A 22,726-nucleotide genomic window follows, 5' to 3' on the forward strand; every position below is an offset into this window, starting at 1 on the left:
TTCCTGGTAACTTGATCCTCAGTATCGCCTATGTCCCAAGCCAGAAGAGGCGAAGTGCCAGTGTCCAACAGTTGTGCCTTACGTCGGAGTAGCCTAATGCGATCGATATGACGTCGGCACTCGCCGTCCTCTGTGCGCACCATCCACGAACGGCGACCCACTCTTCTGGTCACGTCTCCTTGCACCCATGTTGGCTTGCTCCTGAAGTTTCTGATGAGCACCACGTCACCTTCATGGAGAGTCCTTGATTCTGGTAGCTTATCGAGCTGGCTGGTGTGACGTTTCGGTAGGAGACCATCCAGAGCCGAGGGTAATTCTCGCCCGAACATCAGTCTTGCGGGGGTCTTCCCCGTTGTCGCGTGACACGTTGTGTGTTGCTTAAACAATATCCTTGAAACTTGCGTAGCCAGCGTTCCCGATGTTTCTTTCGACAGTGCCCGTTTAAAATAACCGACCATTCTTTCGGCTTGCCCATTGGTACATCTCCTCGGACACAAAAGCAGTTCCATTATCCGACACTGCTTTTTGCGCAGTTCCAAATGTCGCAAAGAGACCGCGGAGCACTCGTATCAGAGTAGCTGAGTTTGGACTTTCCACTTGCCGGACCTCCATCCACTTGCTATAGGCATCCACTACTACTAGGAATGTGATACCTCGAATAGGTCCAGCAAAGTCTAGATGAATGGTGTGCCATGGGCTGCTGGGTCGAGTCCACTCTGGCTGTACCACCTTCGCGGGAGACTTCTGATTCTTCCCGCAACTGATGCACGTCTTGGCCATCTCCTCTATGTCGTTGTCGATACCACACCACCACATGTAACTCCGAGCACAGGCTTTCATAGCCACGATGCCACGGTGACCAGCGTGCACCAACTCTAGCGCCTGCTTCTTTTTGCTTTGTGGAATGACCACTCTTGATCCACGCAGAATACAGCCTCTGTGGAAGGAAAATTCCGTGGCTCTTGCCCGAAACTGGCGAAACTGTGCGTCTCGTAACTTGTACAACGTCCCTGCTTTAACAGCGGTGTACACTTCGGAAAGAACTGGATCGCTCTGCGTTGCTGACGAGATTTCTTCCGCAGTTAGGGGAGCACGGCTTAATGCTTCGAACATTAGCACATCCGCTGGGTGGCACGGCTCATCATCTGTAGACGGCAACGGCAGCCTGCTCAAAACGTCGGCATTCGAGTTCAGCTTTCCCGGACGATAGCTTAGATCGTAGCTATAGGCAGCAAGCTTAACGCACCATCTCAGCATTCGGGGCGACGTCAACTGTGGCACAGGTTTCGTAGTTCCGAGGATCCCGAGTAACGGCTTGTGGTCAGTGTATATTTGCACGTGTCGACCCGCAAAGTACATGTGGAAATGTACAACCGCATACACGATTGCCAGGCCTTCTTTGTCTAGTTGAGAGTAATTTCTCTCTGCTGGTCCCAAGGTCCTGGATGCGAAAGCGACAGGTCTTTCGGTGCCTTCATTGTCTTCTTGCGCCAGTACCGCACCCACACCGTACGGCGAGGCGTCGCATGATAGTATCAGTGGTCTGTGTGGGTCGTAGTGGGCCAGCACAGGAGCATGGCAAATCTGTTCCTTGAGCGCCTCAAATGCAGTCTTGTGTTCCCTGGTCCACTTCCACGTTGCGTTTTTCGCAAGCAGTTTATAGAGTGGTGCTGCCGTAGTTGCTCTGTCTTTCAAAAAACGATCATAAAAGGCTAACATCCCGAGGAATGACTGTAAGGTCTCTTTCGACGTTGGCTCAGGAGCTTTCAGTAGTGCCCGTATTTTTGTATCTGTCGGCCGCACGCCCGAACCTGTGATGTTATGTCCTAGGAATTCCACTTCGGTACGTGCAAATTTGCACTTTGTTTTCTTAAGTCTCAGTCCGGACTGTTCCAGTCTTGCCAGTACTCTTTCCAGCCGTCGATTGTGCTGTTGTTGGTCTGCTCCACTGATAATGATGTCGTCTAGGTAGACTGCGATGCCGTCAATGCCAGCTAGAAGCTTCTCGACAAACCTCTGAAATATAGCAGGAGCTGCTGCTATTCCAAATGGTAACCGCTTGACTTTGTACAGGCCTTTCACGGTATTGATGGTCAACTGCTGTGCGGTTGTCTCTGTCACTCTCAACTGTTGATAGGCCTGTGTCATGTCCAACGTGGAAAAGAGCGTGCCTCCCCACATAGTCGTATGGTGTTGTCCTTCTTCCAAACGCACACCACCGGAGTTGCCCACTCGGAATGCTGCACCGGCTCGATGATCCCCTGCTGTTCTAGGCATTGTAGTTCTGCGCATACGGCTTCCCGTAGGGCGAATGGCACAGGCCTTGCCCTGCAGAATTTCGGCGTTGCTCTATCCTGAAGGTGGATGTCTACCCGATCGCCTCTGTGGCCTTGGATGTCCTTTCCAAAGACCTCTTTGTGTTCCTCGAGTATTCGTTCTAGGCAGTCGCCGTTGACATAGTTGATTCCGCTTACTTCGATCTGTAGTGGTCGAAACCAATTTCTGCCAAGCAGACTTGCTCCTGATCCCCTTATTACTAATAGCGGCAACATGCACTTCTTCCTCCTGGACTGGACCACGACAGTTGTGGATCCCAAGATGTCGAGCCCTTCACCCGACCATGTTTTGAGCTGTACTGTTCCCGGAGCTAGTGGGGGCGGCTTCTCTGGCCACGTGTTTTTGTACATTTCCTCGGCAATGAGTGAGCAAGCCCCGCCAGAGTCCACTTCGAACTGTACTGGCTTGTCGTTAACGAGTAACGTTGTTAAGAACTTGGAGTTCGATACCTTCTGCGCGACATGGTACAGATCATCCAGTGATGTTGCTCCATCCTCGTCTTCTGTCAACAGGTTGGTGTCGCTTTTGCCAGCTGGGTCATTCCATGCCAAACGTCCCAGGCATTGTGCTCGACCATGTCGGATTTCTTTAATAAAAATTGTAGTTTATTATTACCTTGCAATAAATGCCCCCCAGCTTATTTTTCACGAAAAAAATTTTTTCGCCCTCTAGCTGCCTCCCGAAATTTCCGACCGGGCGAATTACTGCTTCTTTTTAAAAAATTAAGGAAAAATAACTTTTTTTGCCAATCTCAACCAAATTTCTTCTGCGTGATCACAATGAATGGGGCTTTCACACCACGAATCGTCTGAGCTCGCTCGACTGACTTATTCGCCGGTTTACGCCCACTGAAAACTGTCAAATTTAAAAAAATTCAAGATTTTTTATTTGATATTTACAAAATGTTCACAGTCGTTTCTACTGCTCAGCCCTCTTCTCCCGGAAGTATTTAACGAGATAAAAAATGTTTGAAACTCGGCGGACGTAAAACGCGCGAGGAAAAAATTGTCAAAATCGCGAAAAACTGCTAAATAGCCTACTTTCATCCTCTTATTTCACACTGAGGTGCTCGTAATAAAAATACTACACAAAGTGCAATTGATAGGAAACCCCTTCAACATTTATTTTTCGAAGTTTTATCAAAACAATTTTCGTTTTAGGCGCGAAAAATTTTTTTAAAGTCTACCACCTCCGCGCCATATAGGGGTTGCTCCGCAAGCTTACTTCACCGCAGCACGCGCCGCCGCGTTCCTCGCGGAAGACACACGGACGCCGTTCGGCTCCCACCTGCAACGTTATTGGCGATGTACGGATGCGAGGTTCAGGCCACCCATTCGGAAGATAACGTCCTTCCGGGGGGGGGGGGCGCATTCTGCTTATTAGTTTCCATGACAAGGTTGTGTCTTGTTAGGTGGGTACAGCCGCGGCACTATGCGGCACTGGTGCAATAAAGTTTTGGGGGACGCCTGGTGTTTTAGCCCTTTGGCTACTACGGAGCAAAACAATCGTGGAAGCCACGCTATGAATGTGTCCAAGGTATCTCTTGTCAGTTCGAGAGAAACGACTGTTCTGTACGGCACCACAACTCTCCGAGCTTTTTTCATTCATGGAAGAGATACACCTGACCGTGCAAGCAGGCGAAGCCACGACTTCTGCTCAATGCGACAAACGTGAGTATCAATAACACTGCCACTTCTTACGTACGCTTTACATCGTTACCCTTACTAGGTCCATTCTTGTCGCTTGCCCTCCCTGCACTACATTCGAACCGGGTTATTTGCGTGCTGCACTTTCCCGTCGAAAAGAAAGGCTTTAGTAATAAAGTTTCTTTCAGCAGGAAAGTGCAGCATCCGATAGCCCGGTTTGCGTGGGGTCCAGGGTAGTGCAAGTCTTCAAGGGCAAGTCTTCAAAGACCTTACCAAGGCCAAATACTTACACCGTATCAGCTATACACGTGGGCGAACAACAATGTTAAAGGCATCGTCGTTCTCTGGGTACCCGACAGCATGGTGCAAAGCAGGAAGCTGGAACTGTCGGAACGACTCGAAACTGCTGTCTCCGTAAAAGGAACACGCAAATTTCACCACTTCAAGCCGCTGTCGTTGTCGACCGTTTCTGCTGGCCTGACATCATATTCGGTGACTCAAGCATTCGACGTGTCAAAGTAGATGAACTTAACGAATTAAGAGCACGGATCGAAGGGGGAAGCGGTGACGCTTTGTGCAATGAAGTGAGATTCCTGAACAAGTGCGGGGATGGTAAAGTTTAACCTTTTTCTTCGCAGCGAAAACAAAAAGTGTTTTGATGAAACTTTGTCAAATAAATGGTGAAGGGCCGTCCTATCAATTGCAGTTTGTGTAATATTTTTATTACGAGTACCTCAGTGTGAAATAAGCGGAAACTTTATTGCACCGGCGCTACAAATTGCCGCGGTTGTAGCCGCCGAACAAGATTACGGTTATTCCGCAGTCCACGAAACAACCTTGTCTTAGAAACCAATAATCAGAATGCCCCTGCCCCCGAAAGGACGTCATCTTCCAAATGGGTGACCTGAACCTCGTATCCGTGCATCGCCAATAATGCTGCAGGTGGGAGCTGAACGGCGTCCGTGTGTCTTCCGCGAGGAACGCGGCGGCGCGTGCTGCGGTGAAGTAAGCTTGCGGAGCAACCCCTACATGGCGCGGAGGTGGTAGACTTTAAAAAAAATTTTCGCGCCTAAAACGAAAATTGTTTTGATAAAACTTCGAAAAATAAATGTTGAAGGGGTTTCCTATCAATTGCACTTTGTGTAGTATTTTTATTACGAGCACCTCAGTGTGAAATAAGAGGATGAAAGTAGGCTATTTAGCAGTTTTTCGCGATTTTGACAATTTTTTCCTCGCGCGTTTTACGTCCGCCGAGTTTCGAACATTTTTTATCTCGTTAAATACTTCCGGGTAAATACTTCCGAATAAGTCAGTCGAGCGAGCTCAGACGATTCGTGGTGTGAAAGCCCCATTCATTGTGATCACGCAGAAGAAATTTGGTTGAGATTGGCAAAAAAAGTTATTTTTCCTTAATTTTTTAAAAAGAAGCAGTAACTCGCCCAGTCGGAAATTTCGGGAGGCAGCTACAGGGCGAAAAAATTTTTTTCGTGAAAAATAAGCTGGCAGGGCATTTATTGCGAGGTAATAATAAACTACAATTTTTGTTAAAGAAATCCGACATGGTCGAGCGGAATGCCTGGGACGTTTGGCATGGAATGACCCAGCTGCTTTTTTCTTACGACACGCAGCTTCAATGTGGCCCACCTTCTTGCAGAATCTACATCGGGCATTCTTGTACTTGCAGTCTCTTGCAAAGTGTGCCCCTTCACAACGGTAGCAACTAACTTTGCGTTGGTTTTTCCTTGTCCTATTGCCGTCTTTCTGTTGGAGCTTTACCTTGTGTACTTCTTCCTGAGATGCTTTCACGCCATGTCCCTTATGAAAATGGGTGTTTAGTTTCTGTTTACTTTCTACAGACCAAGGTCAACATGGAAAACAAACATTCTTCAGAGTTTGTGTTGCTTTCATGTTTACATCATGTGTTTACTTCTTGTTGACTTATGGCCCTCAACTTTCTGTAGACATTTGGCTACAGAATAGCTGTGGAATTTTTTGTTGTCTTTCTGTGTACTGTCAACATAATTCTGGTAACACCATCCCGCGTATGATGTGAAGACTTTTTGTAGACTTCCTGTGACTCCACTCTCTTAGAAATGAACTTCTCCGCATAGCACACTCCTGGCCAACCATCATCTCGAATATCGTTATCTGCCTGAAAACGGGAGGTGTACGCCATTTTTGTGACAATTATGAACAGCGTAAGTATCACAAAAAAGCCGTGCGCTTACCGTTTTGAACAAATCAGGTCACATAGCGATTTCATTCGAGGTGATGGTCGGCTAGGAGCATGCTATGCGGTGAAGTTCATTTTTAAGAGTGCATATGTTCACTTACTCGCAACACGCATAAGATACACGAAATGGAGTACTGCAAAATTATATATGTATCTACTTTATTCCGAAAATGCATACCTTGAAAGTGGTATCCAGTGTCGACACAATCATACAAAACACCCCGCGCACACAGTAGTTACGTATTTCATACGTACACATCCTTCGTGCCACATAGTGTCGCGTCGCACAATTGACAGTCAATGATCTGCTGTTCTTCTGGCGACCCACGGTGAAACAGCTGGAATTTCGGCGCCAGCGACGTCTCTGAAGCGCTGGAGAGATATGTGTCTGAAATAGAGCGCGCAATCGCAAATTAGTAACGTTCAAACACAAGTGAGTAAAACTGAGTAATACGGTAATAGCAACAACAAAGTTGGTTCACCGAGCTTAGTGTTCAACAAAGTAGAGCCTGCATGAAGGAAAATGAAATTAGCAGAATCAACACCAACCACGAAGTGTACACTTACCTGACGGGACGCAAGACTGCAGCCGCTGCTCGAAACAAACAAGAAAACGCACAACAGTCATGGTGTGAATACATGTGAAGCTTAATCACACACTTCGATCACACAGCTTACCCATTATGACGCAAATTCATATCCTCATTTGCTCTCTCATGGTCTGCAACAACGAGAATGAAATTAGCAGAAGCAACACCGGCCACGAACTGATACTTGTACACTTACCTGACGGGACGCAACACTGCTGCCGCTGCTCCGAACAAACAACAAAAACCTACAGCACAATAGTCATGGTGTGAATACATGCGAAGCTTAATCACACACTCCGATCACACAGCTTACCCATTACGACGCAAAATCATATCCTTTTTCTTTCATGGCCAGGCGCTGCTCGAAACAAACAAAAACGTAGAGCACAACAGTCATGTTGTGAATACATGTGAGGCTTAATCACACACTTCGATCACACAGCTTACCCATTACGACGCAAATTCATATCCTCCTTCGTTCTTTCATGCACTGCAACAACGAGAATGGAATTAACAGAAGCAACACACCGGCCACGAACTGATGTTGTACACTTACCTGACGGTACGCAAGACTGCAGCCGCTCCTCCAAACAAACAACAAAAGCCAACAGTCATGGTGTGAATACAAGTGCAGCTTAATCACACACTTCGATCACACAGCTTACCCCATACGACGCAAAATCACGGCCTCTTTTGTTCACAAATGGACGAGCGAGCGCGGAGACCGTTCAAACATGTTGCAACCGTTATAAGACATTCCGATGATGCTAATGGCGATGACTCCTCCGTAACAAGGCGAGGGCGAAGCACGGAGGCGCAGAGTCAAAATGTGGAACAAACTTGTCGCATGCGCATGATCCTCATGTGGTCGTATAAGTATGAAATATATTGCATAATAAACTGAAATATAAATAATACGAGGAAGCGCCTCCCCAAAGCCAACGAAAATGTATTTAGAGCTTTAGTGTGCAGCTAAAAGGTGGCAAAGTGTCATTTAAGCTACATTTGATCATAAGTTCAGATTCAAATACCGCTTTGTTTAGTGGAAAGACGGTAACACTGATCTGTCTACCTCCCGGGAGGGGTGTATACCCAACATGTTTTTTTTTAACTCACCCTGAAATCGCTAATTTTACCCATACAGCCTGTCTCCCAATGAATGGATTCACAAATATGCCTATATACATATATACCGCCACCCCCCCCCCTCCCTTAGGAAATGCTCGGTACCCCCAGAGGTCGTCCTCTGGGACATTACTGGCTGATAATGCAGTAATTAATAATACAAAATCCATCTATAAAATAAAACGGTCGAAATAAATACTCATTACACAGGTGCACAGAAAGTTCACAAAGCATCAACAACGACACCTATGTACATTGTCCACACAAGGTACACATAAGGTATTCAAAAGATTGTCAACATGATGTCAACAGCAATTCCTGTTGACTTGATCAACAAGAAGTCGAAGTCAACACACTGTCAAGACAGGAAACAAGAAGTCCACAAGAAGTCTGCAGAAAGACAAAATGCATTTTCATACGGGGTTGCTCAGCCGCTGCACTTTCTGCGCGCAACGCAAAATCCAGTGCTTTGCTGAACGTTAGGTCCCTTTCCGCAAATAGTCGTTGTTGCAGATTGCTATCCTTTATGCCTCAGACAAATCTATCTCTGAGCATAATATCAAGCGGAAGCATCGTGGACGAAGTCGCCGGTGACGTAGCGGTGCCAACACCTGTTGATGACGCCGCTGTTTCCACCGCTGTTCCTGTCGGAGTGGACGCAGCACCGAAGTTACAGTCAGCTGCAAGTTTACGCAGTGCTGTTACGTAGGTATTAATGGATTCCCCAGCTTGTTGATCTCTCCTTTGGAATTTGCATCTGCTGAAAACCTCGGAGGGTTACGGGTCGTAGTGCTTCCGGAGCAGTTCCACAATATCCTGGTACGTGGCGTCATGCACGCTCCGAGGAGCGAGCAAAGCTCGAATCGTCGCAAACGTCTGGGGTCCGCATCTTGTAAGCAGTTGGGCCCTTTTTTTAATAGGGTCTGTGATTCCTTGCGCTTCGAAAAAGAACGTCAAGTGTTCCGCCCATGTGGCCCCGTCGGTACCTTGAAACTGTTCTGAATATGCCTCAGTCGCTGCCATCCTGCTTCCGTCGCCAGTGTTAGATCCGAGTTTCCGTGAGTTTCTGATGGCTTATAAGCATAAGCGAACACCGATGTACCTGGGTTACCTTTTATTAGTAGTCCCCTGCGTACAGACAGTACCGGCATGGCCAGCGCACTATTCTCTTTGTCGCGCGCCCATCGTCGTCGTCTTCGGATCGCGATTACATAACCCATGCGATAACAAAGAACCCGACACATAAATAACCCAATACATAACACCTTTCTATTATCATTATATTCGCCCAATTCGGATTCATGAACTGTAGTATGTTGAATATGAATCCGTAATTATGTTGAGTTCCTGTTGTGCGAATATGTATTGACGTTTTTAACCTATACTGACAGGCAATACAGGGCCGTCAATGGTACATAATGATTATTGATAATCATTATGTTGCATTCGCAATTTCAGGACGTCCACCTCTAAGCATGTAGCACTGGCATCTCCTTCCTAAGAGAAAACAGGTACCATATATTGCTTGACTTGCGAGCTTCCGCAAATTCGAGTGTCGTGCTTGCCTCTGGGTTAGAATAAAGGGTGAGGTATCCCTGCTTAATTCGATTACGCATCCATCCAAGACCGAAGTAAGGAATATCTTGGAGTATTAAAGGTCAGATATGCCGATTTTGAAGTGCCGCAGAACAGAGCGATACTCGCGCTGTGTGTTCATTACCGAACACTGAATATGTGTGCGAAATATCGTGCTCCAACTGTTCGTAGGTTTTTAGAAAACAGTTTTTTTAGTTCCCAATCCCGGCCGTCAGACCGTCGGCAAACCCTGCCCGCGGGCGCACCGACGTCGCTGCTCTCGGTTTATCTGTCTTTGGCTTGGCATGGACTCTTGGCTTGGCTGCTTGGCTTCTTTCGTTACCTCCTGTGTGCATCGTACATAAGCGAACAGCTGTTATGTTGTTGCTAAGCCGGAAAGAAAGCATGTGAATGTTTTTTTTGTTTTTTTTTTTTTGCACAGAGTCGTTTGGAAAGTGCACTTCCTTGTTCTGACCTTTCCTTTTATGGGCTGGAGCGATATGATTCGTGAATATGCCACGGCGAAGTTGTCGAAGATGCGACAGTGCTACCCTGTTAGAACAATTCATCGGAGCATTCAAGTGTTACCTATTATAAGCTGCCAAAAGACCAAGCAGTGCGAAGCTCTTGGCTGACAGTGGTGCCTGCTAATTTCCACTGCAAGGATTTCGTCCACGAATGTTATCATAGGTTACGCGCGACTCCAGAGGCAATTTGGAATCTCGGCGCGAAATCGTCTGATGAAAATCTGAGGTGCCCGACGCATAACATTTTGAACGTGCCACGGAGGATCAAGGCAAAAAACGAGAGCAAAAAAAGGTAAGTCGAGGTTCAGATATAAAAAATAGCAAGCTTAATGAATCGATTGTGCAGCTGTCCTACTGCGCTTACTCTGATATAACCACGATTAACAACACAATAGTACTATTGATAATCTAACTTCTGAATTATCACAGGTGCACGCTGAAGGCGGAAATGAAGCATGATCTGGCTTGCATCTGGTCATGAAGAAATTGCTGACACGTTAGTTGCAGTCCACCTCCACCAACAGGTATGACAATGTGATGTTATAATTTGAGTATTCATCTATGTTAAACTTTTCATGTGCACTCGCATGCAGACATCTTGACACCACTTTTAAATCTGCCCTCAAAGTTACAACCTGTGCTTTCAGGGTGGAAAACAAAGGTCGCCATTCCGATTAGCTGCTATCTCCCAGTTCAAGCACTTTTGTGTCTGGACACTGGTTCCTGTGGATGGGGTGTTACAAGCTTCACTGTCTGATATAGAAGGTACGTTACATTAGTTCAGTTAATTTGTCTTTTGCACATTTTTGTTACTGTTAGCTGGATTACTGTTGGACATACAATCCTTTGACACACCGAAGCTGATGTCGCCTCTGATAACGTTTTAGAATTTTCAGTGTCGTCAACGTCCATTGAGGAAGGTGCCTTTACTATCTGTGAATCTTTAACTGAAGGATAGCCCAGAATTCATGTTAACATTGTCTACTCTTATTAATTCACTGTCTGTTTTCTGAGAGCTAAGAAAAATTGAAACTATTTATTTGTCACAACTTCACACTGGATACTCGTGTGGTACTGGCTTGACATGTAAGCTAAAATACCTGGATTCTACAATAATTGTGTTCAACTTGGTGCATTACCGTGGGCAATGCCACATTCACTACATTTTTAGTGGGTCCGGTGCACAAATACTGTGTGCATACTGCATACATACATACTGTTCGATAGGCCAAAATATCTGAGCAGTGCTGGGTAGTCTTTTTACCCAAAGTCCATACTCTTACTGCAAAGTCACAGTACGTAGAACAGCAATGTGCAGGTATGCTGCGATAGAGATTTACAACAGAAAGAAGACTGTTGAGAGCATCTAAATTTTAATGAGACGAGACTTTCGTGCACAAGACTGCTCTTGTTAATGTCTAACATGAAGTTACAAAATCCCAGAATATATAAAACATGTTGTAATGTAGAGAGCGAGGGGTGGTATAGACATAAAGATAATTATATAATCATATATAATAAAATAAAAACGGGGTACAACTCCCCCCCCCCCCAGCTCAACTCGACAACTCAATAACTCTACTTATTCTCTACCTTACAACATGTCATATATTCTGGAATTTTGTAACTTGATGTGAGACATCAAGAAGTACAGCCTTCTGTGCAAAAGTATTCTTTCTGTTGTGCACAATCATTATACAGTAAATGCGACTATTCATTTCTTGTCCATTAAATGATTTTCCTTTCTTTCTTTCTTTCTTTTTTTCTGCAGTGATGTGCATCCATAAGGACACATGCCAGAAAGGGAGTCTCTTTGGGATGACAAACCCTCATCACCTCATGAGGATACAATGGTTGACGAATGGTTCTCAAGCACATCGAAACTTCCAACAAATAATTCATGAAAAAGTCAGTCAGTGCTAGCACCAGGAATTGAACGTGGACCGTCCTGCTACCAGTCAGAGATGTTCAGTGGCGTAGCCACGGGAGGGCTAGGGGGGGCTCGAGCCCCCCCCCCCCTACCTGCCACCGACCGACCCACACAAATCGTGCAAATCCGAGAACATAATATATGGGGCGGGGGGACCAGTGTGACCATCGCGAGAGTTCTTGCAGTTCATGGCATCTATCTAAGAAGCACTCTTGAATGGTTTTCAAAGTATGAGCTTTTCAAAATACTTCCAATCTCGTGACACCACTTCATTGGTCATGACAGCCTATACATGTAATCGTACTGTGAACGTCTAAATCAACTATTTTCGTTCCCTTTTTTAATCCTCAGTTTGCAGTGTGCACAAGTACGTGTGTGTTGTCGACACAGGATCAGCGGGGGGGGGGGGCGAGTTTTCGTATGTAATTTGTTGATTTATGGAAAATGTAAATAAATATATTTATTTGCTTACCAAACAATGCACAAATGTATTCTTTTCTAGTGAGATATTCCCTGTTCACCAGACGTAAATGTGGAAAAGTTAAAGGGGCACAATGATGGTAGAGTCTAGCGTTGCTTTTTGCCACTTCACATATATGCACTGTTATTCGTGTGCACATGTAGGAATAGGAAGGTAGAGGATGCGCATAAAAAAATTCGTATGCAGCCACACATATGGTTCAGAAGGTTAATTAGATGACGTCCAAGCATATATAATTGTGCTTCATGTGCAATGGGTATGCTAACGGATTGCTTCCATGAAGCCTTTTTATTTATTTTTATAAATTGTTTTTATAAATGTTATTTTGATTTTATATAAATTTCATATTACATATTGTATACTTAAATTTTTATAAATTTTATAAACTAAAAACTCAAGTTACACGGCCCCTGTAAGAGTGCCCTTTGCAAATGGTTTCGTAATGTGTCTCGAACTGTAAAGGTAAGAGGCAATCAGAATGCTGCAGACAAGGTTGCAACTTACATATTGCTTATCACGTCCTACATACAAAGTGATTTGTACAATAATTCCTGAGCACGGAATTAATCCCGAGGCTGGCCAGTGATGTCACCCAGGACGACAAGTCACATAATTGCCTTTAACACTTTTACACCCCATGGGCTGAGTTGTGAATTGAAAGAGCACTCTACAGAAGGATAAGGTGCACCAGATTTCTAGGATCTATGCTATGCCCTAACTCTTCAGACACCACATTTCTAAGTGGCAATATGTGCTCTGGTACTTCTTTTGCGTCTGCATAGTGTGCAACCACATGGCTACTGGAGCTTTCGTGTGCATGTTTTTGTGCTACAGTGTTCATTACAAACAATATCCAGATGTTAGACATACAATGCAGTAGTTTGTAGCGTACCACACAACGCCGCGTGACATGGGAGTGTGTGATTCAAAGAAAGCTTCTGGAAAATGCACAGAATCCCACAAAAAGTTTAAAATGTGATTTGTATTTCGTTTTACGTCTTTCGTCGTTACATACCATCGTCGACGCTGTTGCACATTGATAAATCGTACGTAAAACTTGTCCCATAGCAGTACGCGGTTTCTCAAATACATAGCACAATTTTCCTGCAGTAATAAAACGCTCTCGGCATTTTCTTGCTGACACGGCTGTCGAAACGTCAGCCTCTACAATGGGCAAGTGTTGTAAAGGGGCTAACGCAGACGCGACTTGATACAAATTGTACGTGCTCACAAAACATAAACGACGAATTCCAGTCACAACATCGCATAGAGGTTGGTTCGCGAATGAGTTCGCAGCTGCTGCACTGTTTACTTATCGCGGAACGGTGGAACCCGGCTGTCCGCCATCTTCAAGCACAGATACGTGAAGCCGCGAGAAGCCGTAGCTGAAAGCTGAAATCCACTGACAAGTACGAAGGCGCGTACACGTCACAATGCCCGTTCGGGTGCATCTACGTCATAAAAATGGCTGCGCCCATGTGTGTTTCGGAATGAATTACCTATTTTTTTTCACATGGTACTGTACCGAACTGAGAGAATGAAGGTGTATTTTGGGGAGAGCTGGATGTGGGCTTTCAGAATATCACAACCGTTTCGACTATTTGGGATATCGGCTTAGCTGACCTTTAAATCACCACCAAGATAACGCCTGTGTTTGTAACTGCCTCCGGTTTGAGACATTCAGCAGGTCCATTGAAAGTGAAACTTATGCAGTGAGAATGCTACCTGCATCAATGTGAACCTGCATGGAAACTACGCACTGCACAAGTTTGACTTTCAATGGACCTACTGAATGTCTCAGACCGAAAGCAGTTACAAACACAAGCGTTATCTTGGTGTTGAGTTACTACTCCAAGCAATTCCTCAACTCGGGGTTAGATGTATGCATAACTGAATTAAGCTGGAACACCTCACCCTTCATTCTGACACGTCAAAGGCAAGCAGGGCACTCGAATTTGCGGAAGCCCGGAAGTCAAGTAATATATTATATCTCTTTTCTGCTTGGAACCGATGAAGGGTGGTACGTCCTTGCACCGGTTAAGCTATTGCAGGTGGCACTAAAAAAAACATCACTTTCGACCTCAACAAAATTTCAGGTTCGGACTCAACTGATCACGGCTCATGAATCCGAATAGGGGCCATATGATGGTTGACGGGGAATGTTGACCACTGACCACTCTATCGTCAGTCTATAGAAAGTCAATAGACAGGCAATGGCAGATATTTGTTTCGTTTCTACAGCAGGTTACCTATAGACTGTTGCTGCCAATCTCCTTTGACAGGCCAAAGAAAGGATACACGATACTCCAAAAGATGTCTATAGACTTGAAATATACAGGCTGTTTATTGAGTAGTCCAAAGGAAGTCTATTCATGAAACAGGACGTCCAAATGATGTCAATAAACTGGCTAAACTTACTTTTGTAAGGGCAAGGGCGCAACATTTCCGCTCTGCTTCTTGTTCTCGTAGAAACGATTCGAGCCCCGGCAGAAAAAAACAAGCAATATCATATACAATGATAGAAAACAAGGAGTAGCAAATAGGTCGATATAAAACAAGCAAGAGGAAATGGTGGAGAAGAGAATGGAGGTGGTGGTGGTGGGAGAATGGAGGAAAGAAGCAACAAGAAATCGCCAATAGAAAACAATAAATGGGAATGGTGTATAGGAAAGCAGCAATGAGAATGGTCGTTAGGACAGAAGCAATACGAAACAGGCAATATGAAATGGTCGATAGAAAACAAGCAACAGAAAATAGGTCTATAGAAAAGAAGTAGTAGAAGCAAGGATCGGAACCGGTATTTTTTTTTCGGTCCGGTTCGGGTTCAGGCGTTTTATTTCGGTTCGAGTTTAGCTCCGCTGAACCGAAATTATCAGCTTGAACCAGTTCAAGTTTATCGTTTCGTTTCGGGTTCGGCTCAGGAGGAACCCCCCCCCCCCCCCCGCACACACACAGACAAAAAATTGAGTCAGCGGTCGGAACATTTACAGGGACTGGAACCGTTACTTTTTTGATCCCGATTTAACCGGTTCATGGGCAGTAATTTTGCTACATGAAAGCGAGCTTCCGCTCACTGTACACGGTTATAAGAGAAATGTAAAAGAACGCCTCGCGCCCGATACCAGGTCAACGACTGTCGACAGGAAGGTTATTTGTTATTGCTTGTTGCCTTGACAGCACCGCATTCACTTCGTGTATTGTGAATAGGTAGCTCAACAGTCACTGTAAGTCGGGACCGGAATACGCTGTGACCGAGACAGACAGCGTAGCTTTGCAGTTACAATGGTAGACTATATTTCGTTTCGTGAAACAATATCATCTTCATGTTATGATTAAATACCCGCTCACGTAGTACTGTCTAAAGGCATGATGCTACTGTAACCCTGATTCTCGGTGATTTCGCTGGACAAGTGTCGTCCGACGTTGACTTAGTAGCTGTTCTGTACGTAGCTCCAAAGTTTGCCAGGCTATTCGGCCTAGATATATCATTGTGAACTGGTGCAATAGAATATATTTTCTTGTGCTCACGCCCCATGGCTGCGAGCTTCTCACAACACTACCATGATCGTTCTTATTATTTGCATTCAATAGCACCTTTATTCTTTGTTTACATTGCAACCTTCAGATGCATAGCTGTATATATGACACTAATTTTCATCTTGCACCCACCGATAGCAGTCCTTGCCAGAGGCAGTCAGCCATCGTCAGGCTTCTTCAAGCAAATTCCGAAGCAATATTAATGTCATGTTGTTTTCGTTACCACAGACAAGCTGTGTACGTCTTGCTTGCATAACCGTATGTCGTACACTAAAATACTTAATGTGACAAAAGCAGCTAGGTCTCTGTCGTTTTCCTGTAACTCCCACTGCATTCGGACAAACACGAATCAAATGACAGGGAAAGGAGGAAAAATTGAACAACAGAAGAAGACGGGAAGCAGAGCAGGGAGGAAGAAAGCAGTGAGAGAGAAACGGGCGACACGTCCTTTAAGTCATTGGCGACATTATCAAAAAAGAAAAAAAAAAGGTGGCTAGTCCTCAGTCATTGGTCCAGCTCCGGAGGCCACGTGAGTTTTCCGCTACAATAGATTTCTCCTACAGCTTCGCGCCCCTGGTTGCGCCATTGCAGCGGATAATTTCAAACTGTTCCAGACGCAACTGAAGGTTGGAGTTTTGGGAACTTGACGTTGTCTCGATGTCTTGGAGGCATGCGGTAGTTTCCAGCACGAACAGCTCCAGCACAGGTAAAGGTTTGTGAAGCTTTGAATGAGTATACCTCGTAGGTAACCTGAGAAAGCAACCCAGTAAAACATTAATCTCCCAAGGATATTCAAAGTAAGTGTGGGAATATATTGGACACCACATACATCATATGTACGTCTAGGCCACAATCCATTAAGTAACTTTACATTTTATCCGGGCAGGTATCTCTGCAAGATATTCGATGGAGGTTTTCAGAGGCTCGGATGGGTCACCATGAACTAGTGTCTCTTCCTTTTTTGAACATATATGACACTAGAAAATTTTGAAGCGTTTCAGTGCTGTTTGGGAATAGTAAGTATTCAACCCAATTTCTACACAGAAAATTCACGGCAAGTATTGCAGTTTTTACTTTAAAATTACTTTAAATTATTTTTCAATTACTTTAAATTTTTAAATAGTGCAAAATTAACTCAATGCAATACTTGCCGTGGATTTTCTATGTAAAACTTGGGTTGTAGAAAAAATAACTAAACAGTTGTGGTGTCAGGACCACAAAGGAGAGACAACTGATTCCATGGAAGGTCGGGATGAGAATGAATGTTTAATTCCCACGCTCTCGCGGTTGTCGAGCGGACGATACCGATGAGAATGCAGAGGATGAAGACTATGCGCTACAGGTGTCCCCCCGCCATCGATGGAGCTGGTCCCCAGGAAACGCGCTTGGGGTTAGGGGCAGGCGAAAAGTCAACGGTCTGGAGGGCAAGGGGAAAGTCTTCGTTCTCCACGAAGGCCGGCTTGACGCGGTCGACCGAAACTGTGTCGTGGCGACCGTCTAGGTCAAGTACCATTGTCTTGTCGAACCGGGAGATGACACGGTAGGGTCCTGTGTAGGGGGGGTCTAGGGACTTGCGAGGGGTTGGAGCCCGGAGGAAAACGTGTGTGGCCTCGGCGAGAGCGGCTGGAACGTAAGAGTTCCGGCCAGAAGGGAACCGTGGAGAAGCAGGCCTAAGGGTCTTGAAGACGTCACGGAGGAGCGAGACGTACTCCGAGTGGCTTGCGGCTGGTTTTCAGAGGAGATGGGAGGTTGTTGGGTGACGAGGTCGGCCGGAAGGCGTAGGTGTGTGCCGAAAACGAGCTCGACGGCGGAGCAACCTAAGTCCGGTTTGAGGCATGCTCGTACGTGCAGCAGAATGAGTGGGAGAGCGCTCGTCCACTTTTCGGGATGGCGAAGGGCACGGAAGCAGCTTTTCATCTGCCGGTGAAAACGTTCTACCAGATCATTGGCACAAGGATGGTAGGCAGTAGTGCGGGTGCGCGTCGTGCCAAAAAGACCGCAGAGCTCATGGAAGAGGGAAGACTCGAATTGAGCACCGCGGTCGGTGACGACTTGGTCAGGGGTCCCGTATCGGCAGATCCAGGCGTCGAGAAGAGCGCGGGCCACGGTTTCGGCACGCATGTCGATGATGGGCACCGCTTCGGGCCACCGGGTGAAACGATCCACCATTGTGAGGATGTAGCGGAAACCCGATGAGTGAGGTAGAGGACCGACAAGGTCGATGTGGATGATCTGGAATCTCCGGTCAGGTGGAAGGAACTTGCCGGGCGGCGGGCGCGTGTGCCGGACGATCTTCGTTCGCTGGCAGGTGATACAGCGAGAGGTCCAGACTTGGATGTCCTTGGCCATGCCCGGCCATACGTAGCGGTCACCGATCAGGCGTCTGGTTGCGCGAATACCAGGATGGGAAACGTCATGAAGGGCGTGCAAGGTTTGGCGGCGGAGACCCGATGGAACGAACGGCCGATGAACGCCGGTTGATGATGATCCGTATAAAGGATAAAAGATCGGCCTTCCAGAAATTAGCGGAAGTACTTGACGGCAGCGAACGCAGCAAGGAGTTCGCGGCCGAAGGCGCTGTAGCGTTGTTGGGCCGGCGAGAGTGACGGAAAAGAAGGAAATGGGTTGCCACTGCTGGTTGATGTGCTGCTGGAGCACAGCTCCGATGGCTGAGCCGGACGCATCCACCGCTAGTGATGTGTGCGCATCATGCCGGGGGTAGATGAGCACGACGGCGTTGGCGAGTGCCTCTTTGGCAGCCAGGAAAACGTCCACGGCATTCGCCGTCCAAGCAAAACCGGCCGCATGGGGAGACTTCTTGGGAGAACGCAGGAAGGCCTCGAGGGTAGAGTCGGGCAGGGCCGCGAGCACCATACGAGTCTGCGGAGGCAGCCGGTTAAGGAAAAGTTCCTTGAGGAGTGATTGATCAAAGGTTGGGAGCCACGTACCTAGAAGGCTCTGCATGTGGCGGAGCAGTTGGCTATAGGCTTGCGATCGCCCAGTTCTTCGGCCGAGAGCAGTCATCGCAAACGCTCGCCCTCCGAGGCCATTATTCGGTCCGTGACAGCCTTACGAAGAACGCCGTATGGGTTGGGTGTGGGCGGAGCAGTCAAAATATCCATGACCTCGATCGCGATTTCTGGTGGCAGGTTGCTGACGATATGATGAAATTTGGTGGTCTGTTGAGTGACGCTGGCTAAGGCGAATTGGCTGTCGGCTATCTGGAACCATAGGTCCGGGTGAGCGGCGAAAAACGGAGGAAGGCAGACGCCAACCCGAGCGATAGTGGAGCCCGAGACGTCGGTGCCCTGGGAGCCGCCGGGAGTCGGAAGCATTGGTAGGCAGGGAATGTTCGGTTCGGGTCACCAGTTGTGGTGTCAGGACCACAAAGAAGAGACAACTGATTCCAGGGAAGGTCGGGATGAGAATGAATGTTTAATTCCCGCGCTCTCGCGGTTGTCGAGCGGACGATACCGATGAGAATGCAGAGGATGAAGACGATGCGCTACACAGTTAGGGAGCAGACAGAGAGAAATAATTTATTTGAAAATCAACGACACCATCTTGAAAAAATCACTCCGGTGCGGGTGACTGGGGCAGGATGCTTGCAGAGGCAGGTGGCAAGCTAGTTGCAAGACATCAGACAAGATGGCACCACCACCATGTGGATATGCGTGGCTTGGCACGCTGCGGGTCACCGCTAAAGAAGTCTAAACATGCGCGTACGGCAAACCTACGAGAAAATGCTCCACACAAGTGCGGTCAAACAACGCGCAAACATCGACAAATCACTCGTTGGTCACCGCTAAACAAGTCTAAACATGCGCGTACGGTGCACGGAAAACATGCGAGAAAAGGAGCGTGGTAAAACAATGTGCAAACATCGGCAAATCACTTACCTTTTCCTCCGCGACGACTGCTCCATCCGACAGCCGGGCAGAAACTGAGCGGGCGCGGGAACTGCGGAGCAACGTCTGCTCTCCACGGCAGCCAGCGAGCAAGTGACTGGGGCGCCGCGGCAGCTACGCATGCGCACGCGCGCTCCTAGCGCCCTCTGCGCCACCCGCCCACGGCTGGATTCCGTTTGGCTCTCTGCTCCTCACACTGCGTGCTCTCCTAGCGGCAATGGGTGGCTTCTTCGTTTCGGTTTCGCTCTTGTTTCTTTGCGCGTGTTTATTTGTATAAAGGCAGCGCGCACTGCGCTCGCGTCATCAATACGTGAAGAAGTTCTGCTACCACTTGTTACAACATTGTTCCCACTCCTACGCTTCTTGAAAAGAAGTGGAGAAGGAATGTTTCAACAGCGAAAGTCCCCGCAATGAGCTCATCATCACTGCTTTTTGCTACGTGATAGACATGGTAGGCTTTGCAATGGCAATATAGGAGAGATCTTGCCGGGTCCGCTGCAGGAGATGGTGCGTCGGATCTACGCCCGTTACAAGAACGTCTGTATAACGGTTCCGGACGGACTCCTGGGACTGATGAGCGAATTTGTGAGCTTGGCCAATGCAGAATTCAACTACATCGCTGCAGACATCGTAGACCTTCTCGCTCGTGCCATCGCTCATATTAAGTACGCACTGCGGAAGCAGCAACATTTGCAAGCAGTCTACATCGCGAACTTTGTCACCGATTTATTGAAATACCGTTTGGTTATCGAGATGCAACGCATTAAACAGTCCGAATAACTTTGACGAGACTGTGTGTTTTTCCACTGAAACATCTTTATTGAATACATACATACAAAGGAGTTTCTCGATAGACGCCTGCACCCTCCCCTGACCTGTCTGATCTCACGAACAGAACATTACGAGATGATCAGACGTGCCAGAAAAGGGGAATCTTCATCGTGGCGTCGTCACTACGCAGGTCACTACACCAGCACGATGACGGAATGGTCATTGTTTTCACATACCCGTTCCGCTAGTACACTGCCACGACGACCCGTGCTTCTCCTGTCTGAGAGAGAAAGAGAGAGAGAAGCATGTCTCCGACTAGAACTTTTATTCTCAATTATATGCGTGTGCAGCTCTTTGTTCCACGGTCACTCGATGCCTGACGACGACGCTATCGGGCTCTCTTCCGGCACATATGCTGCACAAAGAGGGAGTATTATCGTTATGGGATACTCGTCAGAACACCATCACAGCCTGCGAATACGGATTCGCAGCTTCTGTAAGGGAAGGAATGTACGGCATCCACGAGATAGCGCTTGTCGTCGTAGGGGACCAAGCTCTTATTGAGTCTCGAAATGGTGTACATTGTTCGCTTTATCCTCTGGATGGGGCACTGCTTCTGAGAGACTGTCTTTTCTTGAACAGAGAATCTCGGTACCCTTCGTGCAATAAATGTTTCCTCACCACGTCTTTCTTAACTCCTTTCGCTCTCGCGATCTGTTTGTGTGACCCAGCCAAGAGAATGCTGTACATTTTCGCTCGGATGGCTACAACTTCCTGAATAACACCACCTCCCTTCTCGTCTTTGAAGTGCCCCATCTGGTTCGCGTGCTCGTCGTTGAAAAGCGGGTGGTCCGGCGGATAGGAAGACAGGTCTTACTCACTTTCAATCTTCATCAGCTGCTCTTCCAGGCTTTCACACGTGAGGGAAAAATTATGCTGTCCGTATCGCTATAGATCAATTGCACTGGACACGTCAAGCGAGAAAACAGCGACTCGTAGATGAAGCTGTACATTCAGACTTTGGGTATTTCTAGAATGGCAAAGCCCACGTAAATGGGGTGCGGGCATTTGATGCGACACTGTTTCATCTCGTATAAGATGCACTTATCACACAGAATGTGGAAATGCTGACTGTTGATGGAACTCGCTTTTCGGAGTGCGGTTTTTTTGTCGTAGGCAATGGTATACTTTTTCATACGTCTCACATTTTTGTATCGACTTACCGAACGTGCTGTTCGACATGGTTTTGTACAGAAGTCGCTCGAATTTCGTGGACGCGGCATTCCTCAACGCGACGTTCCTCTCCACGAAGGTTCGCAGAAAGTTCTCTTAACGGAAGGAGAGGATGCTTTGAACACGTTTTATTTTCGTGCCCAACCTCACGAACAGTGCGAGCAACGCATAATGAACGACGTAGCATTCCTTGTCGTAGCACGTCAGCAACAGGTTCTTTGTGGGTGGAGCGCTCAGCGTCAACGCATCTTTCAAGTGCCGCTGGTAGGGAAAGAGTTCGTTCTCGTCCATGCACCTGTGTTCGGGTACCAGGGGAAAATCCCTGATGAGCGCGTGCAGTTCTTCGGGATAGGACAAGTCTACCACGAAGACGTAACCCACATGCGAATCGTGAGGAATGTTGAGAAAATCGATCTCTCGCTACCTCGAAGGATCGACCCACTCAAAGCCCCATGTCGGGAGATGGAAAGTCATCGCGTACGGGTACAAACTGTTCACGTCGAGGTACTGGATAAAAGTCTTTTCTTGCTGGGGATCGTGATCATCACACCCCTCGTGATTTGCCCGACAGTATCTGTGGAAGCTGTTACAAATGCCTCCCCTGATTCCCTTCTCGATTGTTTCGTACATCTCTTGGTCGCTTATGATCTCGAGCTTGACTTTGGTGAACTTCAGAGCACTACTCCACGCGTAACTAGCGACGGACACGGTGCGTAAGATATCTATCCCACCCGTCTCTAGTGAAATCTTTCTGAAATACATACAGTACGACGTCGCAGAGGTGACAGGCGTCCAGCGTGACGTAGAGACGCGTGTAACCGCCGAGGTTTTTA

The 22,726-nt window shown here is 47.0% G+C and overlaps 2 protein-coding genes and 1 long non-coding RNA gene across 3 annotated transcripts; 1 reads left to right on the forward strand and 2 right to left on the reverse strand.

The window, feature by feature from the left end:
* Positions 1-441: 441 nt before the first annotated feature.
* On the reverse strand, positions 442-2,148 carry LOC135379820 (uncharacterized protein K02A2.6-like). The gene has a single exon (XM_064612481.1). The coding sequence runs from the start codon at positions 2,146-2,148 to the stop codon at positions 442-444; it is 1,707 nt and encodes a 568-aa protein (XP_064468551.1).
* An 8,099-nt stretch (positions 2,149-10,247) lies between these two features.
* LOC135367031 (uncharacterized) lies at positions 10,248-10,910 on the forward strand. Its single transcript, XR_010414341.1, has 3 exons — positions 10,248-10,325; positions 10,463-10,557; positions 10,681-10,910. It is a non-coding gene; the product is annotated as an uncharacterized LOC135367031 (long non-coding RNA).
* Positions 10,911-17,544: 6,634 nt separating this feature from the next.
* Positions 17,545-19,005, reverse strand: LOC135379836 (uncharacterized). The gene has a single exon (XM_064612482.1). The coding sequence runs from the start codon at positions 19,003-19,005 to the stop codon at positions 17,545-17,547; it is 1,461 nt and encodes a 486-aa protein (XP_064468552.1).
* Positions 19,006-22,726: the final 3,721 nt, after the last annotated feature.

The sequence above is a fragment of the Ornithodoros turicata genome, chromosome 1, assembly GCF_037126465.1.
Source record: "Ornithodoros turicata isolate Travis chromosome 1, ASM3712646v1, whole genome shotgun sequence".
Classification (NCBI taxonomy): domain Eukaryota; kingdom Metazoa; phylum Arthropoda; class Arachnida; order Ixodida; family Argasidae; genus Ornithodoros; species Ornithodoros turicata.